Below are 17749 nucleotides of genomic sequence, written 5' to 3' on the forward strand. Positions count from 1 at the left end.
GATGGTGAAACCCTGTCACTACTAAAAATACAAAAATTACCTGGGCATGGTAGTGGGTGCCTGTAATCCCAGCTACTTGGGAGGCTGAGGCAGAGAATTGCTTGGACCTGGGAGGTGGAGTTTGCAGTGAGCCAAAACTGTGCCACTGCATTCCAGCCTGGGCAACAGGGCAAGACCCTATCTAAAAATTAAAAAAAAAAAAAAAAAAAAGTGTTTCCTTCTCTCTTTTTTTTTTTTTTAATAAGAGTTTGAGGATGATTGGTGTTAATTCTTCTTTAATTTTTGGTGGAATGGTTTAGTGAGGCCATCTGGACCTGAGCTTTTCTTTGTTGGGAGGTTTATTTTATATCATTATTTTATTTTATTTTTAGGGCTGTTTTATCTGCTAGGCTCTTTGATAACAGTATCTGGGGCCTAAAATATTTCCAAGGGCCTAGTGAAATCTTTGAGATCTCAAACACAAAATTATTGCCTCCATTATACAAAAAAATCAGCAAAATCTAAATTAATAAATTATTCCTTAATGTGTCTACAAAATGCATACAACCTTAAAATCCTTTAAGGTCTGAAACAGTTCTGATCCCAAGCACTTTGAATAAGGAATATTCAACTTGTATCACTTTTATAACTTTTGTAAATTTTATAAGTTTTTATAACTTTTATAATTTTATAACTTATAATCTATAAATTTAATTAACATAAGATGTGAGGGCAATTCAGTGTTTGAAAAGGGGGACCTAAAGTCAGAAGGCGTACAGCTAACCAAGGCCTTAAAACAGCCTACACTCCGACAACAAACATACTCTCTCTTCTTTTCAATTGACCTTCACTCATGGTTTTCCTTTTCCCAAAATGACTCCCTCCTCCTTTGAAGCTGGTGCTTACTCCTCCAAACTTATTCAATACTAGACAAGAAACTCTGTCTCCTCAGAAGGCTCCACCTTTTGTGGTTTGAAATTTCCTTTATCATGTTCTGTCTTGATGGTAAAACCTCATAAACATATAGCCTTTCTCTGGGTGCTAGCGGCTCTCTTCAGCATGGAGAGAGGTTCTTTGTCCTGAAAGATGTCACTGTTGAGCTAGAGAAGCAGGCAAATCCATATGAAAAAAACAAAACAAAACAAAACAAAACAAAAACAGTATTAAACTGACTTTCCAGTGGATGCCAAGTCTTCTCTGGCTTTCTCTGTCTTGAGAATTACATGAATTTGTAGGACTTCTTTTAGTTAGTTTATTGAGTTGGACAACTCCTCCTAGTTGGACCCATTACCCTCAGATGCTCTCTCTCTCTGTCTCAAGAGAGAGACAGAGAGAGAGGCTGTTTTCTAATATTTTCAGTATATGAAAATATTTTTTGTGTGTGTACACCATATATATACATATGGTGAACAATGTGATGTTTTGATATATATATGTATTGTGGAATGATTAAATCAAGCTGATCAACATATCATCTCACATACTTGTTAGTTTTTTGTGGTCAGAACATTTAAAATCTACTCTCTTAGTAATTTTAAAGTAGAAAATACATTGCTATTAATTATAGTCACTAGTTTGTAAAATGGTCTCCAGAAAGTATTCCTCCTAACTGAAACTTTGTATCATTTGACCAACATCTTCTCATTCCTACCCTACCCAACCCCCCACCCTCCAGCTTCTAGTAACTACCATTCTACTCTCTATTTCTATGAATTCAACATGTTTAGATTCTATATGTAAGGGAAACCATGCAATATTTGTCTTTCTGTGCCAGACTTATTTCAGTTAGTATAATGACCTCTAAGTTTATCCATGCTGTCACAAATGACAGGTTTTCCTTTTTTTTTCAGGCAAAATAGTATCCCATCGTGTATATGTACCACATTTTCTTTGCCTCTTCATTTGTTAATGAACACCTAGACTGATTCCATATCTTGTCTATTGTGAATATTGCTGTGATGAACATGAGAATTAAATATCACTTTGATATACTAATTTAATTTCCTTGGATATGTACTCAGAAGTGGGATTGCTGGATCATATGATAGCTATATTTTTAATTTTGGGGGAACCTCCTTTCAGTTTTCCACAATGGCTACACTATTTCATATTTCCATCAACAGTATACAAGATTTCCTTTTTCTCTACATCTTTGCCAGAACTTTTTATCTCTTGTCTTTTTGGTAACAGCCATTCTAACAGGTATGAGGTGATACCTCATTGTGGTTTTAATTTGCATTTCCTTGATGATTAGTAATGTTGGGAATTTTTTAATATGTCTGTTGGCCATTTGTATGTCCTTTTGTTTGGGAAATATCCATTCAGATCCTTGGCCCATTTTAAAATTGGGTTATTTGTTTTCCTTGCTATTAAATTGTTTGAGTTCCTTATATATTTTGTATGTTAACCTCTTAACATTTGTATCGTTTGCAAATATTTTCTTCCATTTTATAAGTGTATTAGTCTGTTCTCACACTGGTAATAAAGACATACCTGAGACTGGGTAATTTATAAAAGAAAGAGGTTTAATTGAATCACAGTTCCACATGGCTGGGGAGGCCTCACAATCATGACTGAAGGCTCATGAGGAGCAAAGTCACGTCTTACATCACGGCAGGCAAGAGAGCTTGTGCAAGGGAACTGCCTTTTATAAAACCATCAGGTCTCATGAAACTTATTCACTGTCACAAGAACAGTATGGGAAAGACTTGCCCTCATGATTCAGTTACCTCCCACCAGGTCCCTCCCATGACACGTGGAAATTATGGGAGCTACAGTTCAACTGAGATTTGAGTGGGGACACAGCCAGACCATTATCAATAGGTTATATCTTCACCCTGTTGATTGTTTCCTTTTCTGCACTGAAGCCTTTTCATTTGATACAGTCTCAATTGTCTAATTATGCTTTTGTTGCCTTTGCTTTTGATGTTATATCTGAAAAATCTTTCCACAGACTAATGTCAAGAAACATTTCTCCTAGGTTTTCTTCTAGTCGTTTTACAATTTAGGTCTTTCAAAAATGTAAATAATATCATATCATTGCTCTGCTCCCAACTCTCCATCACATTGTGTGTCCAATTAGAATAAAATTCACTGTCCTTACCATGGCCTGCGTGGCTCTGTCTGGACTGACTCCTGATTCCTGCTCTAATGGCATGTGCTACCTTTTCTTCCCTTCATTCCTTCCACTCAACCACAGATGACTTCTCTTTATTCATACAACTTAAATCCACCCACATATCAGCACCTGTGCACTTCGTATTTCCTCTTTGAATTCTCTTCCCCAAATATCCATATGTTAACTTCTTGACTTTATTTAGTTCTGTTTTCAAATGGTACTTGTTCAGAGAGGGATTTTTTTGAACACCTTATGAAAATTGGCACTACCATCATCACTTGCTTTTTTGTTGTTTTTTTTTTTTACTGTTTTATTATTATTTAGAGTATCGCTGATATTGAATTATTAATATTTAACTTATTTATCTTTTTCATCCACTAGAAGGTAAATTTCATGATAGCATGGTCTGTCTAATATACAACGATTTATCACAATCCAGGATAATGCCAGGTACACAGATAATCCTCTGAAAGATTTTTAGTAAATAAGAAAATTTTTAATTCAAAAAGCCCATATTTTAAAAATAACAAAGTCAGAGCACTAGATTAATGAGAAGTCCTGTCTTAAAAATTCTAGGATTCTAGAAATTTGTTTCCCTTTAAATAGGAAAAATACACACCACTCTAAGAGAATAGGAAAAGATTAGAGAGAAATGTTTTGAGTATGATCTTCTTTTTGGATCTGAATTCCAACTTTCTAGGGAATAAAGCAACAAATCTCACTAGCTCTTCTACTCTAAATTAAACCTGTACTGTTTTCATCTTGAGATGAATTACCCACAATGTATTTGTCTGATATTTCTTATCCAAGGAACCATTGCCCAGATGTTTAAGAGGGAGCTGAATCTTCAGCTGTTCAACATTAAACCAACAGTAGATTGTTTTGTTTTCTGTCTATCTCTCTGTCCAGTATCCATTAATCCTAAATGTGTTTATGTGTGATGGGTGGAAAGGGAGTGGTGCTCTCCTAACCAGGAATCTGGGAGAGGTACTGGTTTCATCACTTGGCAAATGGAAATGTGTACAATTTCATTATATCAAGTAGGGTCTATGTTGGGCAGTAAGCACCTTGAGACAAGAAAGGAATCTAGGGAATAATGGCTGACCCAGAAATAAATGTAATAATAAATTCTAAAAAAATTTGTATAAAACTTGTTTATAAAATAACAAAAGCGATGGCCAACAGTAAAAACGCTTATTTCATTATCCTGCTTTCCAGAGTGTTTCATTTCTTAAGAAAAAGACTTTGATGTGTTTTTTTTAACTACTTGGAAGAAAGCCATTTTAAACTGAGTTTAGAAGCTAAATCAATACAACAGTTCCCAGAACTGAGATGCAGAGAGCATTCTACTTCATGAATTGAAGTGGAATTAAAAGTCTTAATTGACTCATGGGCTGACCACATACTTCTGACATGTACTAGGTTTAATAAATCACAGACCCTGAATGACATTTTCTTCCTCATAAGTCACTGAATGGGTGAGTGTTTAGTGCAGGATACAAATTATTTGAGTTTAATTTTCCAGAAGCTGCTGTATACTTTGCAGATGTATATATTAGTAGTTTTATTTTTATTTTATAGGGGCCATCATATTATAGGTAGATGAATTTTGGTTTCCTAAAGGTGCCTTTTAGATATATATTACTTACAAAATAGGTTCTACTTATCAGAAACCAAACCACTACTACATGAAAATGTTATTCATATGAAGAAGAGATGATTCTGCTCTTCAAATTCCTCTACGGGGTGACTGTCCCATTACAAAGAAGTATTAGTTTACAATTATAGTGTGAAATTAGACTCCTTCTGGGCAAACTTCTGTATGTTGTGCTTGAGATGATTATAATAAAAAAGAGAAAAATTATGTTTCTGAAGTTTCTAGACAAGAGTAGGTCTTGGACAGTCACAATTTCTACTTGCCATCCCTTTCTACCTTAGAGATTTCCCAAGAAAAGACTTAGACACTATGATTCATCTGTAGCTATTTCTTATTAAGGGCTATGGATACACCAAAAATGCATCCATTACCTATATTCCTAACTCTTCCACTCAGGTGTGTTTACTATACATACAAATTACTTATATCATGGAGTCGAGAATGTGAGAAGTATCTGTTGTGAGGAAACTGGAACTGGAAAGCTATCAGAAATCATGGGAGTTCTAGCTTCTATTTCTCTCTCTGCCTCACACAAACAATTTAATTTTGCTCACAGGGTATTCCCATCTCCCAACATACTCTCCATTCTTTTCTGTCAATCCTGTTTACTCATAATAACTGCTTCTGGATGCCATAGGTATGCACATGAATTACCATGACTACCGCAGACTCCCACTACTAAACTTTGCAGCTTCAATTCCCGTAGCTAACTCCTGCTGTTTGTTTGTTGGGTTTTCTAGTTCAGACTATTCAGAAAGAAAATTTGATTGGCTAGGCTCATCATTTTCTTTCCTTTTGTTTTTCAACAAAGCTTTATCAAAAATATGATTTACACACCATTAAATGCATGCATTTTAAGTATACAAGTAATAATTTTTAGTAAATCTGTAGGATTGTGCAACCATCAATATAATCCAGTTTTAGAGCAGCTCTATCAACATGAAAAAATCTGGTGAGCTTATTTAGAATCAATTCCCACTCCCATCTCCAGCTGCAGGCAACCACTTATCTGCTTTCTGTCCCTATAAAATGTCTTTTCCATATATTTACTGTAAGTGGAATATACCACATGTCATATTTTGTGTATGGCTTCTTTCACTGAGTATAATGTTTCTGAGGTCCATACTTGAATGCAATAGCTTTAGAGTAAGTTTTGAAATTGGGTTGTGTCCTCCAACTTTGTTCTTTTTCAAAAATGTTTTAACTATTCCAGGTCCTTTTTATTTCTGTACAAATCTAGGGTCATCTTACCAATTTATTTTAAAAAACTGGGATTCTGGTAGAGATTGCATTAAATATATTAATCAATGATTGATCAATTTGGAGAGAATTATCATATAAATATTGAGGTTCCTAATCTATAAAGATGTAATGTCTCTTTAGATATTTAATTTCTCACCAAAATAGTTTGTAGTTTAGTGTACAAATCTTTCACTTCTATTGTTGAATTTATTTCTACATATTTTATACTTTCTGATGCTATTGAAAATGGAATTATTTTCTCAATTTTATTTTGTATTGCCACTGTTAACATACAAAAATATAATTTACTTTTATGTATTTTATATCTTGTGCTACAAACCGCTCTTTAGTGGTTTTAGTAGTTTTATAGTGAATTCTTTGAATTTTCTACATAGATAATTATGTAGTCTGCTAATAAAAAATGCTTTATTTCTTCCTTTTCAATCTAAATGGATCTATGTATTATCCATTGTTGAATTGTACTGTCTAAAACCTCTGGCTATAATGTTGAATAAAATTGATAAGAACAGACATCTTTGGTATGTTCCAGATCTTAAGGGGAAAACATTAAGTCTTTCTTTATTAGGTATGATGTTAGCTGTAGGCTTTTTGTATATGCCCTTTATCAAGTTGAGGAAATTTCATTATATTTCTAGTTTATTGAGAGTTTTTAATATGAATGAACGTTAGATTTTGCTGAATGCTCTTTCTACATGTACTGATTTTACTAATTTGTTGTATTACTTTATTTGGTTTTCATATGTTAAACCAATCTTGCATTTCTGGGATAAATCTGACTTGTTCATATTTTACATTCTTTTTTACTTGTTACTTATTTTTTGCAATATTTTATTGAGGATATTTGCATCTATGTCTAAGAGCCATATTGGTCTGTAGTTTTCTTTACTTGCTTTTTCTTTTCATTCTTTTCTTGCTTTGGTATCAGGGTAACATTAGCCTCAGATAATAATTTGTGCAGTGTTTTCCCCTCCTTTACGTTCTAAAAGAGTTTGGGAAGAGTTAGTATGATTTATTTCTGAAATACTTTATAGAATCGACAATTGAAGCCATCTTGGCTTGGGGTTTTCTTTATAGGAATATTTTTAGTTTCCATTTCAATTTCTTTAATCATTATAGGTTTTTTTTTTTTCTTCAGATTTCCATATCTTCTTGAGTCAGTTTTAGCAATTTATTTCTTTCTGATGATTTTCCCATTTCATCTAAGTTGTCTAATTTGTTGGCTGAGCTGTCCTTTTAGTGCCAGGTAATATTATAGATTACTGCCCAGTGTTGCGTTAATCTTCGTTGTGACCCATTCATTTGTGGCTGCAGTGTAATAGGGTGTCTCTGTAAAAGATGAGGCTGCCAAATGATTGTTCTATTGGGTAGAGACTAAGAGACAATTTAAACAGGACATAATTCCTTGGCAGTTGTATGCTGGAAAACATTCTGAAACTAGTTTTATCCAACACACTACTTTAACACTTCAGCACAAATTCTCATACTTACTCTTGGGTTTGGAACTTTGCAATGCTGAAACAGCATTTGGAGGTGTAACACTTGTTACTGTTACGTTTGAAATGATGGACTTATTCTCCCTGACATCAGGAGTTGTGACTCTTAATCCTGTAAAAAGAATGAACAGTCATCAGGAGTATAACAAATCACCAGATCATCTTATTAATATTCATATTAATATCCAACTAAAACGTGAAGATTAATTTCTAGAAGTCTTCTGACCAAGCCTTAGAAATCCAGCATTTTAACATTCACCTTTTGGTGATATAATTAATTACTTTAAAGAATGTAGAGGGACATTAACTTTCTTGTGTAGGTTATCTCACTTGATTATCATGGTAATCTTATGAATTAAGTAATCATGATGATAATTATTTTATATATAAGACTCAGAGAAATTAAATAATTTCCCCACAATCACATAACTTGTAATAGGAGAGAACCATGACCTGAATTCAAGCCTTTCTGATGCAAAAGTTAATCACTCAGTTACCCTGGGAAAAGAAAGGTAAGGATGTGGTAGTAATTAAGTATAGCACTATTGTTCTCATGCCACTTGGGAAAATATTTTCAAGCAGGTGGAATAGTCAGGAGATAAGGGATAATAGGACATAAATGGAATACACTTTTAATTATACTTAGTTCATTTTCTTTGAAAAAAAAGAAAAATTTACAACAAAAATATAAGCTGAGCTTTTCAAAGATAACATTTGAATAAGATGACTTGAAACAACTTATATTTGCCTATCTATTCTGAAAAAAAGTCAATGCCCTTCAGTTTTTTCAGTCTAGTATGAAACATTGGGCTAGTGAAGAAATGCAGACATGCCATTTACTGCATGCTTGGTGTTAGCTAGATGTGACACTACCTGGAGATGAGGGGAAAGCAGTTTAGTAGATGTCTAACACGGAATAGAATGGAGCAAGAACTACTGGTGCTTTCTAGAAGTGCAGTCAACTTCCATTCTATGTCAACAAGTATCTACTGTGTAATACAAATTCTTAGTGCAATTGAGGAAGTCATGCTGAAGAAAGGGATCGTTTGCAAGAAGACTTCATAGACAGTAGATAAATATATTTTCCTTCAGGTAAAAGGCCTTTGGAAATGAGTGTGCAAACAAAATGAAATAAATTGAAATGTAGTCTACAGTGTTAATCCTGCATATGAGAGGGAATGAGTGGGAATGGCCATACATTTCAGAGGTTAAATAGGGAGGAAAATATGTGAAGTAGAGATATGCCTTATTATAGCAAGAAAGCAGAAATTGGTATTCTTGTTAGCATGGAAGTGGGACAGGTCACCCAAGGTGCAGAAACTCAACATTTGAAGATGGAGGAACTCCTGGGGGGTAAAGATTTTGCTTCCCACTGGAATTCCAACATATGTTTGGGAAAGATCAGAACAGGAGTTTCTCTTCAGAAATCTTTGGAGAAGAATTCTTCAGCTGAGCTAAAATTGGAAAGCATGAAAAAGCTATCCTGAAAGCCTAAAGAGTTCCCTAGTATCAAGCAGACTCAACAGTCTTGGTGGAGGGAAAGAGAATATATAGCTAAGAAAGATGTGGAGGGCTCCCAGATTGGAAATATACAAAGAAAGGAGAAAAATAATGGAATAGCTGGGAATGTAACGCTAAAGATTTTGCTTAAAGAATTGCCTATTATAAATGTGGAATATATTTCACAAATGAGAATTAGAGCCTACACTCAATGTAGGACAGGTTGTCAGTTATACCACATGAAGTAGGCCATGGAGCAAATCTTGAATGTTTAAGGTAAATCAAAATATTTTAAAATATTCATGGTAAACCCAAACTGAATAGAATAAAAGATGCTACCACAGCCACAAATTTTTAAACTTTACTAATATACAGAAATGCTTCAAATCCTAGTCTCAGGAGAGAAGAATCTACGCATGGTTGACTAACATTTATTAAGATATGAGAATCATAGTCATAGTAACATCTTTTTGAGAAAACTTCCAGTTGTGTTTATGGTTAACACATAGTTTATTCCAGACTACTGCCAATGAGTAATTCACACCTTCAGATAAAAAGTAAATCAATCTTGAAGCTAGTCTTTAAATCTAAATACTTTCTACCTTCCCTTACATAACAATATGTACCTGCTTTCATCTACAGTTATGAATTGCACTATAATCCTAGACAATAGTGCATGCATTAGGTTTCACAAACATAATTTTTCTGGAGAAATATTAATTTATTAGAGAACTGCATCAAGCTACATTGGCTTTACATTTATGACTTGTGTTTTTGAGATTCATGTATGTTTAAGTCTCAGCTTTTGGTATAGGTGGGATGCATTAAAGACAAAACATAAGGAATTTATCCATATTTGAGTTGGAAAAAATGAGAATTTAACACAAGAGATGCTTGAGGGAGTCGTATCAGTACCAGATTGTAAATGGATAAAAGAAATCTTGATTCCATGCATGTCCTTAGGTGCAAACCACTGCATAGGGCTGAGAGGAGTGTGAAGGAGAGGGTCTGTTTTATAATTATCTTGGAATTATTAACATGAAATTTATTTTGTATATTTTGAGGAATTAAGTTTATTGAGGAAAACTGTAAATCAGGATATTAACTACATTAAGAATCTAATGTGTAGTTATCAATTAACTTGAAGGGAGGGTTTGTGATCATGGATTTTAATTTTACAGGGAGGGAGATTGGCAGTTTTATTCCTTTGGAATTACATAATTTGAATTATAGCATTGTTTTATCTGATACCCACAGGAAAAATGTCTGACCACTTTGTCTTAAGCAATAGAATAAAAGGTAAGAGACTTTTGACAAAATTAGCATTTACTAAAATACATGCTGTAGACTACTAGTACTGTGGTATATTTGGTTTTACATGAATCAAAGATGCTTTTAAAACATTTAGGAATAAATTTAATCAAGGAAATGAAAGAGCTGCACACTGAAAACTATAAAACATTAATAAAAACTAAATAATTCACAAATAAATACAAAGATACCCTATGATCATGGATTAAAATAATTAATATTAAAATGTCCATAGTACCCAAATTGATATATAGATTTTTAAAAATCCCTATCAAAATTCACAAGTCATTGTTCACAGAAATAGAAAAAAATTAATTTGTGTGGAACCACAAAGGATCCTGAATAGCAAAACAATCTTGAGAAAGAAAAATAAAAGTAGAGGCATCACACTTCCTAATTATTTAAAATTATATCATAAAGCTACAGTAATCCAAACAGTATAATACTGGCATGAAAACAGACACATAGACCAGTGGAATAAAATAGAGAGTCCAGATATAAATCTAAACATATATGGTCAATTGATTATTTTCAACAAGGGCGCCAAGAGGTTACTATAAGGAAAGGATAGTCTCTGCAATAAATTGCACTGGGGAAACTGTATAACCACATGCAAAAGAATGAAATTGTACCCTTATTTGACACAACACACAAAAATCAACTCTAAATGGATAAAAGACCTAAATGTAATACCTGAAATCATAAACCTCCAGAAGAGAAGATAGGGGCAAATCTCCTTCACATTGGGCTCAGTGATTATTTTTGGATATTACATCAAAAGCTCAGGCTACAAAAGCAAAAGTAAATAAATGGGACTACATCAAACTAAAAACCTAGTGCACAGTAAAGGAAACAATTAGCAAAACATAAAAGCAGCTTACAAATTGAGAAAAATAATTTGTAAATTATATATCTGATAAGGAGTTAAGAGTCAAAGTTTATAAAATAAGTAATTTAAGTCTTTAATCTATCGAGTTACTTTTTGTATATGTTGTAAGGAAGGGGTCTAGTTTTATTCTTCTGCATATGACTAGCCTAGGATTCCAGCTTCATTTATTGAACAGGGCGTCCTTTCCCTATTGCTTGTTTTTGGCAGCTTTGTTGAAGATTAAATAGTGCAGGTATGTGGTCTTATTTCTGGATTCTCTATTCCCTTCCATTGGTCTATGGTTACTGTAGCCCAGTAATATAGTTTGAAGTCAGGTAACATAATACTTCTAGCTTTGTTCTTATTGCTTAGGATTTCCTTGGCTATTTGGGCTTTTTTGGGTTCCATATGAATTTTTAAATAATTTTTTCCAGTTCTGTGAAGATTTTCAATATTAGTTTAATAGACAATACCATTCAGGACATAAGCATGGGCAAAGATTTCATGATGAAAACACCAAAAATAATTGCAACAAAAGCAAAAGTTGACAAATGGGATTGAATTAAACTAAAAAGCTTCTGCATAGAAAAATAACCTATCAAAAGAATAAGCAGATAACCTACAGAATAGGGGAAATTTTTGCAAACTCGGAATCCAGCGAAGGTCTAATATTCAGCATCTCTAAGAAATTTAAATATACAAGAAAAAACAACTCCATAAAAACATGAGCAAAGGACACGAACAGACACTTTTACAAAGAAGACATACATGTAGCCAACAATCATATAAAAAAGTTCAACATCATTGATTATTAGAGAAATGCAAATCAAAACCACAATGAGATACTCTTTCACAGCAGTTAGAATGGCTATTACTAAAATGTTAAAAAATAACAGGTGCTGGTGAGGTTGTGGGGAAAAAGGAAGGCTTATACACTGTTGGTGGGAGTGTAAATTAGTTCAAACATTCTGGAAAACAGTATGGCAATTTCTTTAAGACCTAAAAACAGAAATACCGCTCAGTCTAACAATCTCTTTACTTGATATATAACCAAATGAATGGAAATCGCTCTATTATGAAGCACACATATGTTCATTGCAGCACTATTCGGAATAGTAGAGGCATGCAATCAACCTAAATGTCTCATCAATGACAAATTGGATAAACAAAATATGGTACATATACACCATGAAATACCATGCAGCTATAAAAAGAATGAGATCATGTCCTCTGCAGGAATGTGGATGAAGCTGAAGAACATTATCCTTAACAAACTAACACAGGAAAAGAAAATAAAATATTGCATGTTCTCACTTATAAGTGGGAGCTAAATGATGAGAACACATGAACACATAGAGGGGTCAAGGAATAAATCATAAAAAATATTAGAAAATACTTTGCCATAAATGAACATGAAAACATAGTATACCAAAATTTATGGAATGCAGAGACAGCAACAGAAACAAGGAAATTTATAGGTGTTAACACATATTAAAAAGAAGAATAATCTCAAATCAAAATCCTCACTGGCCAATTTGAGAAACTAGAAAAAGAAGAGCAAACTAAACCCATATGAAACAGTGGAAAGAAACACTAAGGATTAGAGAAGAATGAAATAAAATAGAGAATAGAAACACAACATAGAAAAAAATAAAACCAAAAGTTTGTTCTTTGAAAAGATCTATAAAATTGAGACACTTTTAGCTATGCTGATAAAGAAATAAGAGAGAGGAGTCAAGTTATCAAAATTATGAATGAACAATGATTCATTACTACCAACCTTACAGAAATTAAAAGGATTATAAGTCAATGCTGTGAACAACTATATGCAAACAAATTAGATAATCCAGATTAAATGGGCAAATTCCTAGGAAATCACTAACTACAAAAACTGAGACAAGAAGAAATAGAAAATCTAATAGACTTATAGTAAGTAAATAAATTAAGTTAGTATTTAAAAAAAACTCATAAAGGAAGCTCAGCACCAGGGTCTTCCCTGGAAAATTCTACCAAACATTTAAAGAGCAATTACCACCAATCCTCAAAAACTCTTTCAAAAATTAGTAGAGAAGGGAACACTTCCCAACTTATTGTATGAGGCTAGTATTATTTTGATTTCAAAATTAGACAAATACGTGACAAGAAAACTGCAAACATATATTTCATGAATATGGACACAAAAATTCTTAACAAAATAATATAAATAAAGTTTAACACCACGTAAAAAGAATTATACTCCATGACCAAGTTGCATTTAGCCTAGGAATTCAAGGTTGACTGAACATATAGAAATCAATATCATATGCCACATTAACAAAGTAAGGAATTTTTTAAAAACATGACAATTTCAATATAATAAGACAAGGCATTTAAAAAAATCTAATACCCTTGCATAATAAACACACTCAACAATCTAGTAATAAAAGGGAACTTCCTCATTCTGATAAAGGTCATCTATTAAAAACTCATAATTAACATCATACTTACTGGTGAAAAACTGACAGCTTTCCCTGAAAGTTGGAAACAAGACAAGGCTATCTCCTCCCACCACTTCTACTCAACCTTGTATTGAAGGTGCTAGCCAGGGTAGTTAGGCAATAAAATAAATAAAATAAAATTATAAATAAAAGAAAGTCATCCACGTTGGAAAGAAAAAAGTAAAACTATATTTGCAGATGACATAATCTTGTACATAGAAAATTCTAAGAAATACACATACATATATACACACACAAATTCGAGCTAATAAATTAGTTCAATAGAGTGGGAGGATATAATATTGACATACAAAAATAAATTATATTTACATATAGTAGTGATGAATAATCCAAACTTGAAATAAAACAACGATTTCATTACAAAATAATTGTATTTAAAATGAATAAAATATTAGGAATAAATTTAACAAAAATAAGTTTAAGCTTAAGCTTTCCACACTTGAAAACTACAAACATCATCAAAATAAATTGAAGAAGACATAGATAAATGGAAAGACATCCTGTGCTCATAAATTGAAAGCCCTGATTGTTAAGATGGTGATACTCCTCAAATTGATCTACAGATTCAGTGCAATCCCTATCACAATCCTAGCTGGCTTTGCAGAAATCAACAAGTTGATCTTAAAATTCGCATTAAAATTAGCATAATAAAATTGGCATGATAAAGTTGAATAGCCAAAATAAGCTTGGATAAAAAAGAAAAAGTTGGAGGACTCACATTTCCTTTTTTCAAAACTTAATAGAAAGTGATAGTAATCAAGAGTACATGACTCTGATATAATAATTGGCATATAGGTATAAGTGGAGTCGATTCAGGAGTCCAGAAAAAACTCATATTAGGTGGATGCAAATGTAATTGCAGCTTTTACATTGTTGGGATGTGCCATTTGATATTGGCATACATTCTTAAATAAATGTGATTATGTTTTTTTTATATATATATATATATATCCCTATCATAAAATGAACTTCTAGATATATGCATCTAGAATATATATAGATATTCTAGAAATATATATATTCTAGAAGAGTGTGTGTGTGTGTGTGTGTGTGTGTGTATATATATATATATTTTTTTTTTTGAGATGGAGTCTCATTCTGTCACCCAGGCTGGAGTGCAGTGGCCCAATCTCGGCTCACTGCAACCTCCGCCTCCCGGGTTCAAGCAATTCTCCTGCCTCAGCCTTCCGAGTAGCTGGGATTACAGATGCGTGCCACAGCGCCCGGTTAATTTTTGTATTTTTAGTAGAGACATAAACATACACAGAGTTCCACCATGTTGGCCAGGCTGGTCTTGAACTCCTGGCCTCGAGTGATCCACATTTCTTGGCCTCCCAAAGTGTTGGGATTACAGGCATGAGCCACTGCACCCATCCATGTTATATACAATTTTAATGGGCATTTCCGGTTTCTTTTTTTTTTTTTTTTTGCTAATGACATCACTTGCTGTTTATTTTGTGTTTATTTTAGACTATGGAAATGATGTTAGACAAAAAGCAAATCCAAGCGATTTTCTTATTTGAGTTCAAAATGGGTCGTAAAAGAGGCGCAGACAACTCACTATATCAACAAAGCAGTTGTCTTAGGAATTGCTTATGAACATACAATGCAGTGGTGGTTCAAGAAGTTTTGCATAGGAAACGAGAGCCTTGAAGATGAGGAGCTTAGTGGCCAGACATCGGAAGGCCACGATGACCAATTGAGATCAATCATTGAAGCTTGTTTCTCTAACAACTACATGAGAAGTTGCCAAAGAACTCAAACCTCAATGATTCTACAGCCGTTTAGGGGATAAGTGGGTGCCTCGTGAGCTGAGTGAAAATAAAAAAAATCGTGGTTTTGAAGTGTCATCTTCTCTTATTCTAACACAACAAACCATTTCTTGATCTGATTGTGATGTGCGACAAAAAGTGGATTTTATATGACAACTGGCAACAACGAGCTCAGTGGTTGGACTGAGGAGAAGCTCCAAAGCACTTCCCAAAGCCAAACTTGCACCAAAAAAAGGTCATGGTCACTGTTTGGTCGTCTTCTGCCTGTCAGATCCACTGCAGCTTTCTGAATCTGGCGAAACCATTACATCTGAGAAGTATGCTCAGCAAATCAATGCGATGCTCTGAAAACTGCAACATCTGCAGCCAGCATTGGTCAACAGGACTGAACTCTTCTCCATGAAATTCTACCCCATGAAAATCAGAGATTTTCAGGCTTCAAAAGATACTACCAACAAAATTAAAAGATAACCTATAGAATGGGAAAAATAATTGCAAATTATCTATCTTATAAAGGTCTAGTCTTGAATGTAGAGAGAACTCTTACAACTTAACAATAAGAGGACAAATAGCCAAATTTTTAAAAAAAAATGTACAAATAATTTGAGCTAACATTTTCCAAGGAAGATCTACAAATGGCTACCAAACACATGAAATATGTTCAACATCATTAATCATTAGAGAAATATAAGTCAGAATTACAAAGGGATACCAGTTCACACCCACTGAGACAAATATAATTAAGACAGACAAGTGTTAGCTAGAATATGGAGATATTGGAACTCTTATATGTTGCTGGTGGAAAAGTAATATAGTACAGCTGCTTTGGAAATTGGTTCCTTAAAATGTTAAACATAGAGTTACCCTGTGACTTAGCAATTCAACCTCAAGACATATACTTAAGAGAAATGAAAAACGTGGGCAGACAACAACTTGCACATAAATGTTCATAGCAGCATTATTTATAATCATTAGCAAGTAGAAACAATGCAGATGTTCATCAATTAATAAATGGATAACAAAATGTGGTATATCCATAAAATGCAATATTATTTAGTGATAATAAAGAATGAACTACAGATACATGTTACCACATGGATGAACTTGAAAACATCATACTAACTGAAAGAATCCAGACACAAAAGGTCATATATTGTATGATTCCATTTATATGAAATGTCCAGAATAGGCAAATCTATAAAGGAGGTTCATGGTTACCAGAGGCTGGGAGGGGGATATGGGAAGTGATTGGTAATTGATACAGAGATTCCTCTTGGGGAGATTAAAATGTGCTGAAATTAATAGTGGTGGTAGCTGTACAATCTTGTTAATATACTAAAAACTTCTGAATTGTACACTTTAAAAGGGTGACTATTACATTATGTGAATTATGTATTTTTTAAAATGGTAGAAAAATGAATCATTACTCACCTTCATCTTTACTTGTTATTAATAAAGTAACTGTTGTCGTCAGAGACGTTTTAGGTAATTCGCTGGTGATTGTTCCTAGTTTGATAAAATCGATTACATTATTAATCATAATCTCATGTTATCTATCAATAAATAAATAAATAAATAAAAGTAAGTTAAATCTATAGGTGGACTGGCATCTCTCCTTTGTCTATCTTTAATTTTTCCAATTTTCCCGTTCGTTTTGTCTAAAGAATATATATATTAAATGCTTGGGTGGCCTACACACACACACACACACACACACACACACACACACATTTTTGCACAGTAAGTCCCCAAAACAAGTTTCCACTGAAGATTGTTACTTAGGTATCCTTAAACTTGCAACAAATTATTGCAAAATACAAAATTCTAACGTTTAAAATCGTTTTACTTTTCCCTGTGAGAAAAGTGACATGGTCAATAGGACCTAGGAATATCATGCCTTTTTTTTTTTCTAGAATTACATTTCATTTTATTGATTTAGTTATGACACTGAAATTTCTAAATGAATGTAAGTTATGAAGGAAATTGAAAACTTCTGTATTAATTTGTTTATTTATGGAATGTTCTTTGAGTTCCCACTCTATGCCAGGTGCCCTTCTTTCCTCTTGAGGGCAGTATCCAATTCTAGTCACAATTTTTTTTTTTTTTTTTGGTGGGGGGGACGGAGTCTTGCTCTGTCGCCCAGGCTAAAGTGCAGTGGCCAGATCTCAGCTCACTGCAAGCTCCGCCTCCCAGGTCTATGCCATTCTCCTGCCTCAGCCTCCGGAGTAGCTGGGTCTATAGGCGCCCGCCACCTCGCCCGGCTAGTTTTTTTGTATTTTTTAGTAGAGAC

At 33.5% G+C, this 17749-nt stretch overlaps 1 protein-coding gene across 2 annotated transcripts in view; it reads right to left on the reverse strand.

Annotated features, from left to right (window-relative positions):
- The window catches only part of EMCN (endomucin), a 124392-nt gene that overhangs the window by 66030 nt on the left and 40613 nt on the right, over positions 1 to 17749 (reverse strand). For both annotated transcript variants that reach the window (XM_011969368.1, XM_011969367.1), the window contains exons 3-4: positions 16891 to 16965; positions 7506 to 7622 (exon numbers count right to left, since the gene is read on the reverse strand). In XM_011969368.1, coding sequence (XP_011824758.1) covers positions 7506 to 7622; positions 16891 to 16965 — 192 coding nt within the window. The remainder of the gene's footprint in view (positions 1 to 7505; positions 7623 to 16890; positions 16966 to 17749) is intronic.

The sequence above is a fragment of the Mandrillus leucophaeus genome, unplaced genomic scaffold (genome assembly GCF_000951045.1).
Source record: "Mandrillus leucophaeus isolate KB7577 unplaced genomic scaffold, Mleu.le_1.0 Scaffold887, whole genome shotgun sequence".
Classification (NCBI taxonomy): Eukaryota; Metazoa; Chordata; class Mammalia; order Primates; family Cercopithecidae; genus Mandrillus; species Mandrillus leucophaeus.